Raw genomic sequence first — 19,469 nt, 5'->3', positions numbered from 1 at the left:
TCAGGGACCAGTCTAAATGTTTCGATAATGTTAATAGAGTGTGTTATGTGTTTTATTGCTAAGAATTTTGGCTACTCTGTATTCGATATCTAAAGTGATATTTTATTAAAATTTAGAAAAAAAAATAAGGTAAATCTTTATAAGAAACATTCTGCTAGTTGGAACAAATTGAACTGTAAATTATTCAATCATGCAGCAATTTTGTTGTTTCGCAGCCCTTGGAGCATTTGGCATGCTTAAGCTCAACATAATGTTAGAGATATTGATTTATTTCACATTATTTTACTTATCTTGCAATGATTTTACAAGCATCTTTTTCACACATCTTGTAGATTGGTAAGCAGATATGTTCTTGCTAGATTTCAATGGTTTAGTTTTTTAGTAAAAATGTCTTGCCTTTCTATATTGATGTGCTGACATTTAGACACTAGTTATAATTTGTTCGCAGTGAACAGCCTCGATTAAGTATTCAATCAAATTGAGCCGTGTTCTGGGGAAATTGGCTTTATGCATGTGTGTGAAGTGTCGTCCCAGATTAGCTTGTTTGCTCCACACATGCTTATCTGGGAAAACATTTTCGGCCTAGACTGGATTTTTTTTTTAAATACTTTCTTTGAACGAAAAAAATTCATAAAACCAGAAAGTGTCTTCCCTGATTAGCATGTGCGGACCATACAAGTTAATCTGCGACAACACTTTAGGAACATGCATGAGCAATGGTCAATTGTATTTTTAGATGGTCGCTTTAGCGACCGTCTAAAGTGCTTGATGTGAAATTCAGGTCGATACGGCCTAGTTATGATTAACCCAATACCCGCTTGCGTATCCGCGCAAGAAAGAGTTGTATAATTTATGCAAGAGGTTTGAGTTCTCCAATTATGTGTATTCACAAATGGAAACATTATATTAATATCGTGTTACATTCAAGATTTTCGAACGGTGTTTTATAGAAAAGAATCAATAAACAATGATCGTATTGTACGTGTCGCGGAGGAGATTGTTTATGAATGATTAAAATAGTCCACTTTCTGCTGCGTCTGCGTGACGTAGTATTTTCGCTCAGCTCATTCATAACTCTGCGGCTGGCGATAAACAAAGGAGAGTCCGGGTGAGAATAACGCACTAGTATAAGGTTACGCTTGTTTATATTCACAGGTCTCAATTAATAATACGTTGACCACGAGTTCAACAATTATTACAGGGATACGATAGACAACATAAACAAGAGGGCCATGATGGCCCTGAATCGCTCACCTGACTCATTAAGATCAGATGAAAACTATGACCTCTATTATCTACACAATGTTTTTCTATGATTTGACCTAGTGACCTAGTTCCTGACTCTAGATGACCCAAATACAATCCCAATCCAGATTTCATCAAGATAAACATTCTGACCACAGTTCATAAATATTGGATGAAAACTGTGACCTCTATTGTCAACACAAGGTTTTTCTATTTATTTGACCTAAATTTTTACCCCAGATGACCCAAATACAATCCCACCCAGATTTCATCAAGAATTCTGACCAAATTTCATAAAGGTTGGATGAAAACTGTGATCTCTAATGTCTACACAAGGTTTTTCTATTATTTGACCTAGTGACCTAGTTTTTGACCCCAGATGACCCAAATAAAATCCCAACCCAGATTTCATCAAGATAAACATTCTAACCCAATTTCATAAAGATTGGATGAAAACTGTGACCTCTATTGTCTACAGAAGGTTGTTCTATTATTTGACCTAGTGACCTTGTTTTTGACCCCAGATGACCCAAATACTATTCCAAACCGGATTTCATCAAGATAAACATTTTGACCAAATTTCATCAAGATAGGATGCAAACTGTGACCTCTACTGTCTACACAAACAAATTGTTGACGGACGGACGCACGGACACACGCAGGCACGCACAACGGACGCCGGACATCACACGATCACATAAGCTCACTGTGTCACTTCATGACAGGTGACCTAAAAATATGTGTCGGAGATAAACATGAACAGTTGTGGTTAAAATCCCATAGAAACAAGGGCTGTTTGTAAAACATGCATGCCCCCCTATATGGGCTATAAGTTGTAGTAGCAGCCATTGTGTGAATACGTTTTTTTTGTCACTGTGAATGGTGGTGGTGGTGGTGGTGGTGTAGTAGTAGTAGTAGAGTAGTAGTAGTAGTAGAGTAGTAGTAGTAGTCGTAGTCATCGTAGTATAGTGAGTAGTGTCAGTAGTAGTCGTAGTAAGTAGTAGTCGTCGTAGTAGTCGTTAGTAGTAGTAGTAGTAGTATGTCGTAGTCCGTCAGTACGTCGTCAGAAGTCGTAGTAGCAGTAGTCCCGTAGAGTAGTGCTCGTCGTAGTCGTATCCGTCGTCGTATGTCGTAGTATTCGTAGTCGCGTCGTGGTAGTAGTAGTAGTAGTAGTAGTGTAGTCGTGTCAAAGTCTTCTCGTAGTAGTAGTGGACAGTAGTAGTTAGAAGTAGTAATAGTTAGACCGTGTGGTGGTGGTGGTTGGTGGTGGTGGTGGTGGTGGTGTTGGTAGTAGTACTCGCCGTAGTAGTAGTAGTAGTAGTAGTAGTAGTATGTAGTAGTAGTAGTGGTAGTAGTAGTAGAAGGTAGGAGTAGTATAGTAGACGTAGAGTAGTAGTAGTAGTAGTAGTAGTAGTAGTAGTAGTAGTAGTAGTAGTAGTAGTAGTAGCAGTAGCAGTAGCAGTAGCAGCATTACAAAGACCAATACTTAAGACATGATCAAATGGGAAAAGGTAAAACATAGCACCAGCAGTAAATATGGGGCTCATTTACAGGTCAGATTTGGAATCTCTGCTGTAAAATGAGATTTTGAATGAATTAAAGGGAGGCAAATCTGTAATAAAAAGAACATGCATAAACCGTAGTTGTTTCCCTTGTTTGAACCATGCTAAATCCTTACAAGTTTGGAAAGAATTGGATGAAAAATTTGGACTTTATTTCATAAACACCATTTTCTCAATTCAAGGGGAGGTAATTCTGTACTTCATGGACCAATAATGCTCATTTTTTGTAGGGTTTGTGTCCTCATTGATATAAAGACACTGTGCAAATTTGGAAAGGATCGGACAAAAAATGTGGAAGATTTTTGAAAGTTTTCACAAAATAGGCAAAAACGAATAAACATGCAAAGTTCAACGAGCTCCTGCGGCCATGTTTTTTGACGAATCAAATTTCTTTGAACAACTTTTTCAGGGGAGCCCTCAAAGGTCATCCCTGTGAAATTTTTTGAAAATCTGATGAGCGGTTTCTGACAAGAAGATTTTTTAAGGCCATCTTGGTTATGTGATCAAATTTTTTTTAACAATTCTTTTGTCCCATGACCTAGGGATGCTCCACATGAAATTTAGTTGAAATTGGCTCAATGGTTTAGTAGAAGAAGATATTTACAAATTTGTATACGGACGGACGGACGGACGCCGGACGCTGAGTGATCACAATAGCTCACCTCGAGCTATCGTTCAGGTGAGCTAAAAATGTTTCATTATAGCTGAAACTGTTAAAAAACATTAAAATATAACAAAAATATTCTCTTAAAATTTTGTCTTGCTGTTTTGAAATAAGGTTTGGTATTTTGGTTTCTAAATAACTTAATTCAAAACAAAAGTTTAATAATAGTGTTTTTTACTTGTTAGTCGCATATTTACCGCATTATAATGTGTGTTATAATAGGCAAACCATACATTAGTAAAATTCAATCTGCCTTCGCACATAGAAGAAATGGATCAAATGGGTGCTGCTTTTCCTTTGCTTACTTCAGTTAGAGGTCAATTCTTTACGTAATAGCAACCACAAGGCTCCGGCTTCAAAGGAATTGCGGAGCGATAATAAAAGTCGTAGTCGCATGGTATTTGCGTTTAGCGTCCTATTTGGTCACGTGGTTCTTTTTTCGCGGGTGTTTTGGCATTCATGATATGAGGCTATTAATAGATGTGCCTGTCTATAAACAAAGGAAAGTTTACGGGTTATAACAACGCAATAGGTTACGCTCTCACATACAACTCAACGACGTAGTAAAGGTCGTAAATTGAGAGATTCGGGAAAAAGTTGACGCTTATTTATATAAATATTCTCAATTTATTAAACGTTGAACATAAGTTCAACAATAACTTAAGCGATACGATAGTCAAAAACAAAAAAAAATGTTTCATTATCGCTAAACCCGAATATAACAAACAATTTATAATAATAATACGAATGACCTGTTTCATAACCTCGTTCATGCTACTACAGCGGGTATTTCTAAAAACGTTCTTTGGTTCTAAACAGATAGCGGCGATCTTTTGTATTTACGGGTGCTAGTAACGCAAAAGTAGAAGGTTAGTAGAAGGTTTAGCTTGTTTATATTCACAGTTCTCAATACATAGACAGTTGGATATGAGTTCATCAATTACTACAGGCATACTATAGGCAACCTTGAAAATGCTTTATAATCGCTAAAACCGAAATCAACTAAATATATTATATTAAATATATTTATAACAATAAATGTCTTTTAAAAATGTAGTCGGCGTATACGCTGACTTTGAAATAAAGTTAGCAATTTTTTTTCTAAATAATTAAATACAATTAAGTTTAACTATTGTGTTGTGTTTTTCACTTGTAAGCTGCATATTCACCACATGAAATGTGTGTTAGCATTGTCAAACCACACATTAGTGTAAGTAAATAAAAAATATACTACGGGAGAGCACTTCATATGTGTCCTCATATGCCTTGTTATGAGTATCTTTCTTCACTATCGAAATATATCGTATGTTTATATTTGATTTAAACGCAGTTTTCTTTCGACACATTTAAATCACACGTCAATAGCGCCGTCATGCGAAAATGGGTCTTATGCGTTTCGGCAAGCGTTTTGTTAAACCCAACGTGTGCTTTTGCGCAGTCAGGCCATAGGCGATGCTGTTCGCTTTAAAATCACTCAATATGTTATGTTTCTGCTTACCTGTAGGAGGGATAGCTGAGTGGGCTATTTATATGATGGGCGCATATGGAATAAGACCCATTTTCGCATGACGAGGGTCATTACAAATCTCATTGCGAATTGAAAATGCCACATTTAAGAACAATGCTTTTTGATACAAAATTGAATTCAAAATAGCAAACTTGTTAATAATGGCAGCCTATCCACACATTAAGGAATGATTTCCAGACGTGCTGACCAAGTACGGCAAACATTGTGGTATGATAATTAAACGATTTTCTCTTATCCTGACACTATACTATTTTGCTAATGATTGTTTTCTCATCTTGGAGGCGAAAGTGAAATGTGAGATGGATTGTAACGCGTAATTGTAACAGGGCCACAATTTGTGTCGTTTGAGCATACAGAGAGTAGTCCGGAATTCTTTACACTGAACAGTTCTACATCCTTTGAACTGAGCACATACGCAGTGATGTAGCAAAAATTCAGAGGTTGTATCTAGAATCAGCTTATTAAATATTCGAAAATATTCATGCGTGTCTGTTGGCGTTATGTAAAAGTCACTAAGATGAAAACTGAAACAGCTACGCATAAAAGCGCATTAGTGTTCTATACCTATGTTTATGTTAGCGTTGTTGACACCATGTGAACTGCTCGGGTAACAAGTAAAGCATAAACAGCAATGTTTATATACTTTTATTCCTCCATATACAAGATACAAAGATTATTGTATATTTTGAATTTGTATATGGTGTCAAAAATCAAAAGTTTTGTACACGGAACTTTCATTATGAATTTATATTCTTGGTGAGATAGTCATTTAATATTAGAAAAATATTCCTTTAATTAATATGATGGTGACTGCAAATTTTCTTTATATTAAGTTGTCATAACCATTTTCATCATACTTTCTATGCTTTCAGAACCTCCAAAAAAGCATGTTGTTTTTATTTTGTCTTAGTTATTTCCATGAAATAATAAGGATGATAATAAGTGCACACAAAATTCGACCTGTGCGCTATGACAAACACTTTATAAAGTTGAATGGCGTGTGTTCATTTTAAACTTGCGATTGATTTTCAAAAATGAATTGCGTGTTAAATTATTCAATAGCGAACATCTTCAGTGCCTTCAGCGCTTTGATTTTCCTTTCAATATTAACATGCCCTTTATTTAAGGATCATACAGATTCTAAATGCCTATTTATTGTAAGCTGAATAGTCAGTTATAACCAAAACTTGTCATATTAAAGATATTTGTTAAGACAGGACCCTGAATTCAAACATTTAATGAGGTTATGTGCTTTTCCACACTTATTCTTTGTCTTTTATAAGTAAAAGGTAAACACTAGTAACAATATAATTTGATACCAAACTGTTTTCCATATATATTACTTATTTTACATGAAAGAAGTTAAGATGTGTAAAAAAAAACAAAATGACGGGTTTTAATTTCTTTGTGATTTTATGCATTTATTTTACACAAATTATAAAACCATGATGAAGTATATGTAATTAACAAATATAATTCTGTATATTTATTGTTCATCCAAGTATTTACATATAATCATACAGTAGTGCAATCTCACATGTATATGTAGGTTTTTAACTTATATTGCACCAGTGTATAGATTGTTTTGAAAACAATTGTATGATCATGTTAAAGTTGCATATGTCTTGTCATAAGCATTATGTGTGGGGTACACTTGCAACAGGACCAGAGTGATCATTTTGTTTTCAGATGATGTTTATGTAATGTGTGTTTCATCCTTATATTTATATAACCAGTATTCCATGTAATACATATATTTCCTAATACAATTGTAAAAGATGTTATTCAGTATTTATATTATGATGACACTCTATTTCATCCTGGATGGCTTCATCCACAGTCATTACAAAACACACAGCAACAACATAATTGAGCCATGGTCTGGGAAAATGGGTCTTAATGCATGTGTGTCAAGTGTTAATCAGGGCAAATCGGCATTGAAATTTTACCTTAATGGAATTGTTCGGTAAAAAAAGTCTCTGGCGAAAGTGTCGTCCCTAATAAGCCTGTGCTGACGGTACAGGCTTATCTGAGAAAACATTTTGAGCACATGCCTAGCGTCCCATTTTCCCAGAGCCAGACTCAAATGTTAAAGCAATGCACTATTAAAAAATATAACCAATGAAGAGCAGCAATAGTGGTTTGCAATTTATTGTAAATCTCATAATTGTTCAAATAAAAAAAGATTAATTCATTATTTACAACAAGATGCAATCATCTTTCCAAAACAACACCACAATTGGCATTTCATGTGAACTTTAAAAGGCTATTCACACTATATGATACATTAAACTGGTATTTATTATAAGCAATACCATACTAAAGAAGCACATACAGTTCTCACTATTCAATTCATACCAAATCATATTGATTTCAACACCAACTACCATAATCAACATTCCCATTTGCATCTTTTAAAAGGTATAAGTATTGTAAATGCTATTTCAAAACACAACCTATCATGGAAACAAAATGTTGACTGTTGACGAGGCACTGTCATGTAAAGCTCTTTCTTAAAATGCACGTTTTTAGTCATCAAGATAGAAAATTACAGTACCTCTCCGATTCCTTCAACATATATTGGTACATACAAAATAAACACAAACTCATACTGATGTAACATCCGTCGATATGCAGTCTGATTACTGGTTATCTGCTGAAACACCCTTTACACAGTGTGAAAATTACATAAAAATATTATTTCATCTAAGACATTTAATCTGGCTGAACAAAAGCTTTTTATAACAATACACATATTCCACCAGGTACATATCAGCAATTATATTTTAAGTTATATCTAAGAGAACGTTGTTGTTGTTTTTTTAAATCATTACCTCAGATGTACAAATTCTTGTATATATCTATAAAACAAATTCATTTTAAACTCATTTTTCAAATTTCTTGAATCATTAACAGTGTTTTTCTAAAAAACGTTAATTCATGTATTAACATGATTTTAGTATATACATTTAGGAAATAATAATAGTACATAATGGTATTATTTATCATGTCTTTTGCTTGTTCTAATCGAGCATTAATTAAAAAGCAGACGAGAACTCTTTCAAACCAAAACCCGTGATTAGTCATGATGTGGTAAATCTGACGAAAAAGAGACCCATATGGTGTCGGTCACTTCACTGCCATCACTGCATTTTGAGCAAGACCAAGGTCCTACAATGTTGAAAAATAATGTTTAAGAGCCTTGTCGTGCGAATGGATCTTAGAATCTAACTTCAACAGATGCGACCAGAAAATCTGCATCTGCCTAACTGTCTGCCATAAAGTCACGTTAGGTTTAGTGTTCTCATAAGGGGACATTATGACTTCTTATAAGAGTGTACGGATGGCAGAGGCATATCTGCAGCACCGCTTAATGGATCTTAAGACCCATTTTTGCAACAGCTTCTTAAGTTAATTTCTCCTTTAGACATTTTTTGTGATCAAAATCTCAAAGATAACAAGCTGGTATATATATTTTATAACTTGTTTAAAATGTGGTAGAATATACTATTAAAGGGAAAATAAACAAAAACACTACAAGAAAATTTAAAATCAGATGCACTAATAGTAGAGGAACCGTTCGTAAAATGATTATGGGCTAGTCTGTAGATGAATTTTATCATTATTGTTTTCACAAGAATAGCTGGATGCGGATGTTCTGATATTGCAGTGGTATATTGAATGCTTACTTAGGTGATCCTAACTCAATGCCGTATTGTCATGACAAAACCTCATAAACTTTGAAAAACAAACACACATACAAGATATGCACTCACCTTGGTCATAAAGGGTGTCCTGAATCTACCATTGGAATGATTGCTGGATTGACGACACCAGGGCCTTGGTTTAACATTTTAGAAGATCAGCATCGCATTGAACGCATGTTTAGAAAATTGGCAAGCAACATTGGACACAAACGCAAGACTAATTTACCCATCTGTTCAAAGTTTTTGTTCATGTTAAGGTAGCGCACCACTAATGATTTCTCGCGATTTATTTTACGATCATTGCGTAGCTTCAATGATCGGTTATTTTCGAGTGATGCATTTATTTTCAAACTTTGAATTTTGATATATGTTTACGTAATTCCTTTAAAATACATTATTTTCACAATACATATTGACTTTGCTCCAAATATCATCTGAAATATACGATTTCGCGATTTCTTCAAAGTTCGACGAGCTTTTTTACCTGTTTACCTATGGATATCTAATTTAAGCAGGCACTAATGTGAAGTTGTCGCGGCTGAGTGGTTCAGGTGATGAACTAGAAATCTTTTGGAATCTTCCCGCGCTGGTTCGAATCCTGCCGACATCGCATACTTTTTGTGACGCGTTTTATTTCTTTTCTAACGTAATTTGATTTAATATAGCATGTAAGCTAGGTTTATTGTTGAATATGTTGAAGTTTTTAGGAACATCCTTCAATTTTTTAATTAAAACAACGTTTTGGCTAAATTGGGTGATTTACTGCTGAAAATACGAATGATACATGTTGCATTTTTATTTCAAAAAGTTAACGGTAAATCTGTATATTTCTTGGTAATTTTGCTGTATATAGTGTTTCTATAAAACTAAGTTTAAAATATAACATAAATGAAACTTTTTTGAATTTTATAACACTTTGTTTTTTACCGTCCCAACTTTTACTTGGCTGAAATCACTTACATATCATATAAAGAAGTGAAACTCCAGCTGCTGGAGCAGTATTGAATTTTCATTAAAAACAATTAGTTGGTCCTTTATTTACGGCAAGTGACCGATTGCCCAAACAGTACAAAACAGCACAATACAGCACAATACAAACCAACATAAACACAAAATATAAATAAAGCTGGGGTCACCGCCTTGGAACGGTCAACGCAAAGCATTCGGGGTTTAAACCTGGTTATAGAGCGCTCAACCTCACACTTAGCCCAGCAATATTCATAATACATTTAAGTGTAAATAAAATTTAACGTCATAGCATTGTAACTCAAATTAAACAATAACAAGAGTTCCGCGGTCGGAGATGACCGCATTGAAGCCGGATTTTTGATTTAAATGACAGGAAAGTACCTTTCGTGTTTTTGTCAATGCAATACTTAAATTACTGAAATATTGTTCAAAGGTCAAAATGAAATGTAAGTACTTTTCAAGGCATGAGCAAACCTTGTGTTATGTTTTGAATGCATGCATATACATGAACAACAATAACATTTAAGGTCACAAATATGAACTTGAATTGACAATTAGGAAAGTTTGATCTCAATTTTTTTATTAGCAAATTAGTAACATATTGTTTGAAGTTTCCATCAATTTCATTATCAAATGTAAGAAAATAAACTTAGATGAAATAATACTATTTATTGTTTTGCTTTCACATACCTACACAGAAATCCAGACAGCCTTATGATCACTCCAAAAGGTTTCTATCACACCAGTTCTAGCAGATAGATTGGACACATAAATATGATCCAAGCTTGAATGATAGTCTGTGGTTTCACTTGGCGGGGTAGCCTTCAGTCCACTCAAAGACATGAACTTCTTGCATATTACGTCAAGTTTGAGATTCTAGGTCCAAGCATACCAAAGTAACAACAATTTTAACATTTTAACATTTAAGTTCACAGTGACCTTGACCTTCAAATGAATGACATTGAAATGAATGACCTTGAAATGACCAGTGGTCATCTAAGTGTGCTTGCAAACCTTTACGTCAAGTTTGAGATTCTAGGTCCAAGCATACCAAAGTTATAACAATTTTAACATTTTAACATTGAAGGTCACAGTGACCTTGACCTTCAAATGAATGACATTGAAATGAGCAGTGGTGATCTTCTAGTACTGGCCAACCTTTATGTCAAGTTTGAAGACTCTAGGTACAAGCATACCAAAGTTATAACATGGAATAAGAACTTTAACATTTTTACCTACCAAAGTTATAAGAACTTTAACATTTTTACATTCAAGGTCACAGTGACCTTGACCTTAGAATGAATGACCTTGAAATGACCAGTGGTCATCTAAGTGTGCTTGCAAACCTTCATGTCAAGTTTGAAGACTCTATGTCCAAGCATACCAAAGTTATAACAATTTTAACATTTTAACATTTAAGGTCACAGTGACCTTGACCTTCAAATGAATGACCTTGAAATGTCCAGTGGTTACTTACTAGTTCTGGCCAACCTTCATGTCAAGTTTCAAGACTCTAGGTCAAAGCATACCAAAGTTATAACAACTTTAACATTTTTACATTCAAGGTCACAGTGACCTTGACCTTCAAATGAATGACCTTGAAATGTCCAGTGGTTACTTACTAGTTCTGGCCAACCTTCATGTCAAGTTTCAAGACTCTAGGTCCAAGCATACCAAAGTTATAACAACTTTAACATTTTTATATTGAAGGTCACAGTGACCTTCACCTTCAAATGAATGACCTTGAAATGACCAGTGGTCATCTGTTAATCCTGACCAACCTTCATGTCAAGTTTGAAGACTCTAGGTCCAAGCATACCAAAGTTATACCATGAAATAAGAACTTTAACATTTTTACATTCAAGGTCACAGTGACCTTGACCTTCAAATGAATGACCTTGAAATGACCAGTGGTTACTAACTAGTTATGGCCAACCTTCATGTCAAGTTTGAAGACTCTAGGTCCAAGCATACCAAAGTTATAACAACTTTAACATTTTTTATATTGAAGGTCACAGTGACCTTGACCTTCAAATGAATGACCTTGAAATGACCAGTGGTCATCTGTTAATCCTGGCCAACCTTCATGTCAAGTTTGAAGACTCTAGGTCCAAGCATACCAAAGTTATACCATGAAATAAGAACTTTAACATTTTCGAGCACGCCGCCACCCCGCCCGCCCGCCCGCCCCCCCGCCCGCCCGACAACATCAATCTATAAGCCGAGATTTTTTCGAAAAAAATCCGGCTAATAAAAGGGAATTAAAACGCATTCAATTTAATTACTATTTAATTACTCAATTGCATTGAAGATACAAGAGTAACAGAATTACAACTTTTTGACGAACGATCAAATAAAACTATTAACAATTGTCAACTACATTCCTTCTTTATAGAAAGATTTGAGTATATAATGTCATTGAGTTAATATCTCAGATTATCATCGCGCAAATACAGGAAGAAGCAGCAATAATGGGTGTAAAAATTCATGGCGCTCTTCCATAGTAAAAAATTTGTAAAAAATAAATGTCTGTAAAAGAATACTTATTTCATCTTGTTAAAACTTTAAACACATTTACTGCATCTGTACACACCAACTGCATGCCCATATTTGGAAATTTGAATGAATTATGGAACTTTTATATACCCCAGGGGTGAAAATAAACTGGACAAAAGCCGAGCGTGGGGAGGTTTTGGAAAAATCGGTATATTTTTTAAATACGCATGGAAAACCTACCTACAAATTTGTTTGTAGTTCAATGAAATGATGCTGATTAATAAAATAATTAATTAGATTATATTTGGATATGTGCCCATTAGGGGTGCGCTACCTTAAAGTGACAAAAAAACAATACTTGACTTATAAATTCGCTTTATGCTCAAATTTAAACATGTGGCATAGTACCTCATTTTTATGCCCCAGGATTGGCAGGTCTGTCTGTCTGTCTGTCCATCCATCCGTCTGTCTGTCTGTCTGTCTGTCTGTCTGTCAGGTCTGTCACTACTATATAAACTGTACGCTGAAGTTTCTTTAGCGAGTTACGACACGACGACGATAAGCTTTTGAGTTCCTGTTATAGGGCAAATAAATCACAAAAGTAGAACTTACCTGAGCATCATTTTTCTCAACGCGTTGCATCATTTTTTCTCAAAGCGTTTACAACAGGAATAAGGTGTCGATAGTGGGAACGAAGGATTCCAGAAATAGTCGATGTTTCACGGTTGATACCGGAGATTTTGATTTCGATGTTAAGAGTGATCTCCCGGCAATAGTAATTTACGCTGCAATTAGCGCTGGAATTATGTTTTTAATACTGGTTCTCCTTTCGGATTGTGAACTATTTATAATGGCGGTGTATGCAAAACCGAAGACTAATTCTTAATCAAAGACGCAGTAGCAATCGAGTTAAGCAGTAAAATTGATCCAAAAAAATATTAACAGCTTGTTAGATTGTGTAGCAACAAATGCACATATTTAAACAAAGAACGCAGTTAGAATAAGCATTAATACAAATTCCAAAAGTTCAACTGCAGTTGTCAATAACTCACACGAAGTAAAGATATATATACAGTAATTATAAACTTATCAACATGCGACATTGAGATGAAATGTTTGCATAGCAAATGTAACTAGGCAAAATGCAAAGACCATGCATCAGAAAGCATATGACAGTAGTTAAAATGAGAATGTCGTTTAACATCATGAATGGACTGGCGGATATTCCCTTCCATAGTTTAAAAGATATCGTTTGCTAACAATCTGTATGTCTCCTTTAGTGAAGAGTCGGGATATACAAATGAGATGTATTGTATATTTACCTTTAAACCAAATGCCGTTCCCGTCTAGAGTCCCGTCTAGAGCTAAATATTCCAGCCTGTGGCAGGATGACATGTCAAACTCAATATGGGATGTAGGCTCAGCTGTTGCAGGCGAACCACCTCTGACCGCAATATCATCATCAGAGTCACTTGCAATATCATCATCAGAGTCACTTACAATATCATCATCAGAGTCACTTGCAATATCATCATCATAGACATAGTCAGGTAATTCTGTCGCTAGGCTCAATGACAATAGATTGCGTGTGTTATTTTTCCAGACGCTGTGAAGGTCTCTGACATCGTTTATCGAGCTGTCAAGTTCAAGTTCCAAGTGACTTATTGTCAGGGCAATGTTAGTTTGCTCATTGGCAACGGCTTCTCTGTATCCTTGTAGTATGATGTCACAAAGCTTACGTGTCCCACGTCTATCAAAATAAGATTTTACCCGAGCATTATTGCGTTCATCCATCATGCCAGAAAGCTTATTCGCTGACATGATGTCTAGTCCACACAGAAAGATGAAAACCTGGGACACGGCAAGATATGCATCCTCGTGACGGTCAAGATATCGGGAAATGACATCAACAATGAGATTGAGATGGGTAATACGGAAAATATGATACGCAGCCAGGAATTCCTGAATGCTCTCATGAATAAATGAAAATGACTCGAGTGCTCCTAATGTAGGTGCCCGACGTTTCGCTGATAAAATACCGGATTTCAGTGCAACATTGTTTTGGTCTAGTTTACCTAAATTATATTTCTTTAATTCTTTCGTAGTGAATATTAGAGTACCTGAAAACAACAAATCAAATGCCGCTTCAGCAAGTCTATTCAAGTGTTCAATATTGGGTTGCATGTATTGGGTCCCTGTGAAGCATCGACAAGTTGGCTCTTGAAATTCACCCCGTTCACTGGTCGCCTTCTTGAAAAGACTGTCCAGAAAGAAGCTGTACATTTCACACTTAGAGCCTTTCAGTTCAGTTCCTTCTGCCCACAATTGTACAATCAGACACAACATCATTGGGGAGTACAAATGCTCTAACAAGTCATATTTCTGTACATACAATTCAAATTTAGATTGTTTTGTGTCTAAATCTTGTCTCTGCTTACAATCTTTCCTACATCCCAGGATTTTTCTGCTCAACTCAAACACGTCGTCTACTCCATCAAGTTGCATTAGTTTGTCAATCTGCGAGTCACGTATTTTTGCTCCTATCATCTTCCAAGGTCGAGTAGTTATCAACAAAACACAATAATGACTGTGTACGTCGGCCAGTTTTGGCAGGTTGTGACGAGTACCAATCTCTCCAGGTTTTCCAGGTTCTCCAGCACCAATCCATTCATCTAGGCCATCAAGTAATACCAAGCAACGTTCACGTTTCATGATCTCATTAAGTAGTATGTATGCCTTTCCGCGATCTTCTTCAGAAGAGTATATACTGTCAATTATCTGCATTTTTATAATTTTCGCGATATCAAACTGATCAACCGATTCCCTTAATTGTACATGGAAGACAAATTTAAAGTCTTTCAGAGACTTTAAATCGTCAAATACATTAGTGTCTCTCATCTGTGTATCAGAGTTGACACTGGTGGTCTTGTCATCCATTGGCATCATCGTCTCGAGTGATTGTTCTGGTGTAATTTTACACCAGTCCATGACCAATTTCGCAAGAAAAGTAGATTTCCCAGACCCTGCTTCCCCTTGAATAAATACCTGTTGATTAGGTTTGGTATCCAATAAAAACATATGTTGGTATGTCAAAATTTGTTCATCCGTTTTTTTGAAAAACCCTCTTTCCTTATCCATAAGTTTTATATTCGGTGGCATATAAATATCAAGTAACTTTTCCTCAACCCAGTCATCCAATGGGAAGGTATTTACATGACTGAAACGTTTGCTGTTACGGTAATGCTTCGTCAAATCTCCAAGCATTTCTGAAATCATGAATGGCAACATAGTTGGTATACATTAAAACGTAAGACTGTTCATAATTATATACATAATTATTAACTACCTTAAGCATTTTCGTACATATATTAATCAATTTTATAAAAGATGGTTTTACCATAAAAGCTCTGTTATGTTCCCATGTTGGGCAGTGCACACGTATGTATACAGTAGTATCAACACAGACATAAATTTTTTGAAAGGCAAGCCTAAACCATAAGGAATGGGGCCCTATAACAGCCCTTACTTTGAAAATACAAACTGTAATCACTTTTTAATATTAATTAATACTATACATATTATGTGAACGTAACATTCTAAATGTTACCTTGGTGTGCACACAATTTCGACACAATGCATTCATATTATCCTCCGAATTTTTCAAATAGTATTTTTATATAATAAGTACACATTAATGCGTTGATATAAAGGTTTTGCACTGTATACTGTATCGTGATTTTCTCAGTTGAAAAAGTGTTTATAATTATGCATTATTGCAGAACAGAGTTATGAGCCTTTTCATGTGAGCTTACATTAGGCCTATGTAAAGTGCACAGTGAATACCATCAGTCTATTTACATGTTCATACAAATATAACTAAATTTATAAAAGCTGGTTTAACTACTTTAGGTCTGTATTGTTCTAATGTTGTGCAGTGCACAGGCCTGTATACAGTATATTAATATAAATTGTGTTTAGCCACATCGTTATAATCGGAATGTGTAATGTGATCTAGACATGATTAATACCATTGTAGCTGCGATATAAAACATGCACCTTAGATAAATATTTAGATATATCAAATATATAAGTTGGGGTTCGGAACTACACTGGCAACAACAGGTATTCCTTAACAAAAAAGGTAGTTCGCAACAACAATAGTTTTGATTTAGTTTAACAGAGATTTGGGTCAGTGTACATACACATGCGCATCATGTCAGAGATAAAATGCATACTAAGTTGTCATGGAAGTTATACAATATTTTGACAAACGTCGTTACTATTGTATCATGTTTTTGCCTGGCCATTTTGCGTAATATGAAATTTCATGATTAAGATTTTTTTTCGCACGAAAAGTTTAATGATTTGGGAAAAACCTATTTTAATATAAGTTAACTCTTTATAATAATTCAATTAGGAGAATAAAACTATATAATTTAAACTTATATAATTTGAAAGATGTAATTGAAAAAAAATCCTTACAAACTTCTTTCTATAAAAATATATAAACAAATGATATTGTTTTTGGAATGTGAGAAAAAATCACATTGGGATATTTTCTTTGCAATTTCGGGTTGGGATTGAGTCCGTAGATAGGCCACAAAAAGGCCTGTTCCTAGACATTTTTTAATGCTATATTATGTTTTACGTATCAGTGTTTATCACTCTGTATCATTTACCGCGTATGTTGAGAAGTAGTACATATTAGATATTAATTACATTGTATCATTTACCGCGTATGTTGAGAAGTAGTACATATTATATATTAATTGCATTGTATCATTTACCGCGTATGTTGAGAAGTAGTACATATTATATATTAATTACTGTGTATCATTTACCGCGTATGTTGAGAAGTAGTACATATTATATATTAATTACATTGTATCATTTACCGCGTATGTTGAGAAGTAGTACATATAAGATACTAATTACTCTGTATCATTTACCGCGTATGTTGAGAAGTAGTACATATTAGATATTAATTACATTGTATCATTTACCGCGTATGTTGAGAAGTAGTACATATTAGATATTAATTACTCTGTATCATTTACCGCGTATGTTGAGAAGTAGTACATATTAGATATTAATTACATTGTATCATTTACCGCGTATGTTGAGAAGTAGTACATATTATATATTAATAACATTGTATCATTTACCGCGTATGTTGAAAAGTGGTATATATTAGATATTAATTACTCTGTATAATTTACCGCGTATGTTGGTAAGTTGTATGTATTAGATGTTCATTACTCTGTATGATTTACTGCGTATGTTGGTAAGTTGTATGTATTAGATGTTTATTACTCTGTATCATTATTTACTGCATATGTTGGTAAGTTGCATGTATTAGATGTTTATTTTTGTGTATCATTTACCGCATATATTGGTAAGTTGTATGTATTATATGTTAATTACATGGTATCATTTACTGCGTATGTTGGTAAGTTGTATGTATTATATGTTAATTACATGGTATCATTTACTGCGCATGTTGGTAAGTTGTATGTTTTAGATGCTAATAACTACATGTGTATGTATCATTTATCTCAGTAAGAAAAATTGTTCTTTGAACAGTAGGACTTCCAGTACAAAACATTAGCTTTCCGAAGACTCTACTATTCTTCCGCTTGGATAGTATAATCTACTTTTCCTGTAAGTAATCCTGTAAGTAATCCAATGAAATGATCACATAAACATATTTAATCTGCAGTACTTAATTAGTATACATGTATGTAAACCTAAAGTGTTACACTTATTTATTAAAACAAGAAATGTGACAAAGCTAGTGTTTTTCAATTATTAAAAAAATAATTGTTAAATTAAACCTTTAAAGCAAGATCTTTATCTTACCTACATTCACACAAAATACCAGCGCAATACCTTTATCTTCTATTAATGTATTCAGAGGAAAACAAGTTTCTATTTTTCAGAACAATAACGTTGACCCAAATGCACAAAATGCAACAAAAAACAAGATGCGTTTGTGAAACACAATGTCCCCCTATATGATGTTTGACCTTGAAGGACGACCTTGACCTTGACCCTTCACCACTCAAAATGTGCAGCTCCATGAGATACACATGCATTTCAAATATAAAATTGCTAGCTTCAATATTGCAGAAGTTACATTACATGAGCAATTTTGACCCATATATTTGACCTTGAAGGATGACCTTCACCTTGACCTTTCACCACTCAAAATGTGCAGCTCCATGAGATACACATGCTTGCCAAATATCAAGTTGCTATCTTCAATATTGCAAAAGTATTCATAAAATAAGCGATTTGGGCCACATATATTTTACCTCTGACCTTGAAGGATGACCTTGACCTTTCACCACTCAAAATGTGCAGCTCCATGAGATACACATGCATGCCAAATATCAAGTTGCTATCTTCAATATTGCAAAAGTATTCATAAAATAAGCGATTCGGGCAACATATATTTGACCTCTGACCTTGAAGGATGACTTTGACATTGACCTTTCACCACTCAAAATGTGCAGCTCCATGAGATACACATGCATGCCAAATATCAAGTTGCTATCATCAATATTGCAAAAGTATTTATACAATGAGCGATTTTGGCCACATATATTTGACCTCTGACCTTGAAGTATGACCTTCACCTTAACCTTTTACCACTCAAAATGTGCAGCTCAATGAGATACATATGCATGCCAAATATCAAGTTGCTATCTTTAATATTGCAAAAGTTATTGCAAATGTTAAAGTTGGCGCAAACCAACCAACAGACCAACAGACCAACCAACAGACAGGGCAAAAACAATATGTCCCCCACTACTATAGTGGGGGAGATAAAAATCAGCACAATGTCTTCAGCATAACGTAAGGTATAAGGAATATTATTAATCTATGTTAAGTAACAGACTACAGTGACATTGACCCAACACGCCCCAAATTATTCCTTTGCTAGATCTGCATGTCATCAAGAGATACATGTACGAGTTGCATGCACCGGTTTATCTCACTTGTTTAAAAAGTACAATAAGGTGCACAATTCTGCTAAAATGCAGGTCAGTGTAATGGGAATCTGCTTAAGACCACTAAGACATTTGAGAGTTCAATTAAATATGTGTAGAAGTTTCATAGAGAAGTATTTCATTTGTGCAAACTTTAGGCTGCATTTTAACATGCACTCAAACCTTTACCTGACGTTTTCAAGTACAAAAGGGGTCATAATCATGTTTAAAGGATCGTCAAAATTAGAGGTCTTATTCAGTGAAAATTCATGAGGATTCTGAACACAAACGTATTGTTTTAATATA

At 34.7% G+C, this 19,469-nt stretch overlaps 1 protein-coding gene across 2 annotated transcripts in view; it reads right to left on the bottom strand.

Annotated features, from left to right (window-relative positions):
* Positions 1-12,946: 12,946 nt before the first annotated feature.
* The window catches only part of LOC127841392 (uncharacterized), a 605,785-nt gene continuing 599,262 nt past the window's right edge, over positions 12,947-19,469 (bottom strand). For both annotated transcript variants that reach the window (XM_052370211.1, XM_052370210.1), the window contains one exon: positions 12,947-14,819. In XM_052370211.1, the coding sequence (XP_052226171.1) occupies positions 13,375-14,819 (1,445 nt within the window). In that variant the 3' untranslated portion in view covers positions 12,947-13,374. The remainder of the gene's footprint in view (positions 14,820-19,469) is intronic.

This window comes from Dreissena polymorpha, chromosome 8 (assembly GCF_020536995.1).
Source record: "Dreissena polymorpha isolate Duluth1 chromosome 8, UMN_Dpol_1.0, whole genome shotgun sequence".
Taxonomy (NCBI): Eukaryota; Metazoa; Mollusca; class Bivalvia; order Myida; family Dreissenidae; genus Dreissena; species Dreissena polymorpha.
Note: the sequence above shows the minus strand (reverse complement) of the source record. Positions and strands in the feature narration are given on the sequence as shown.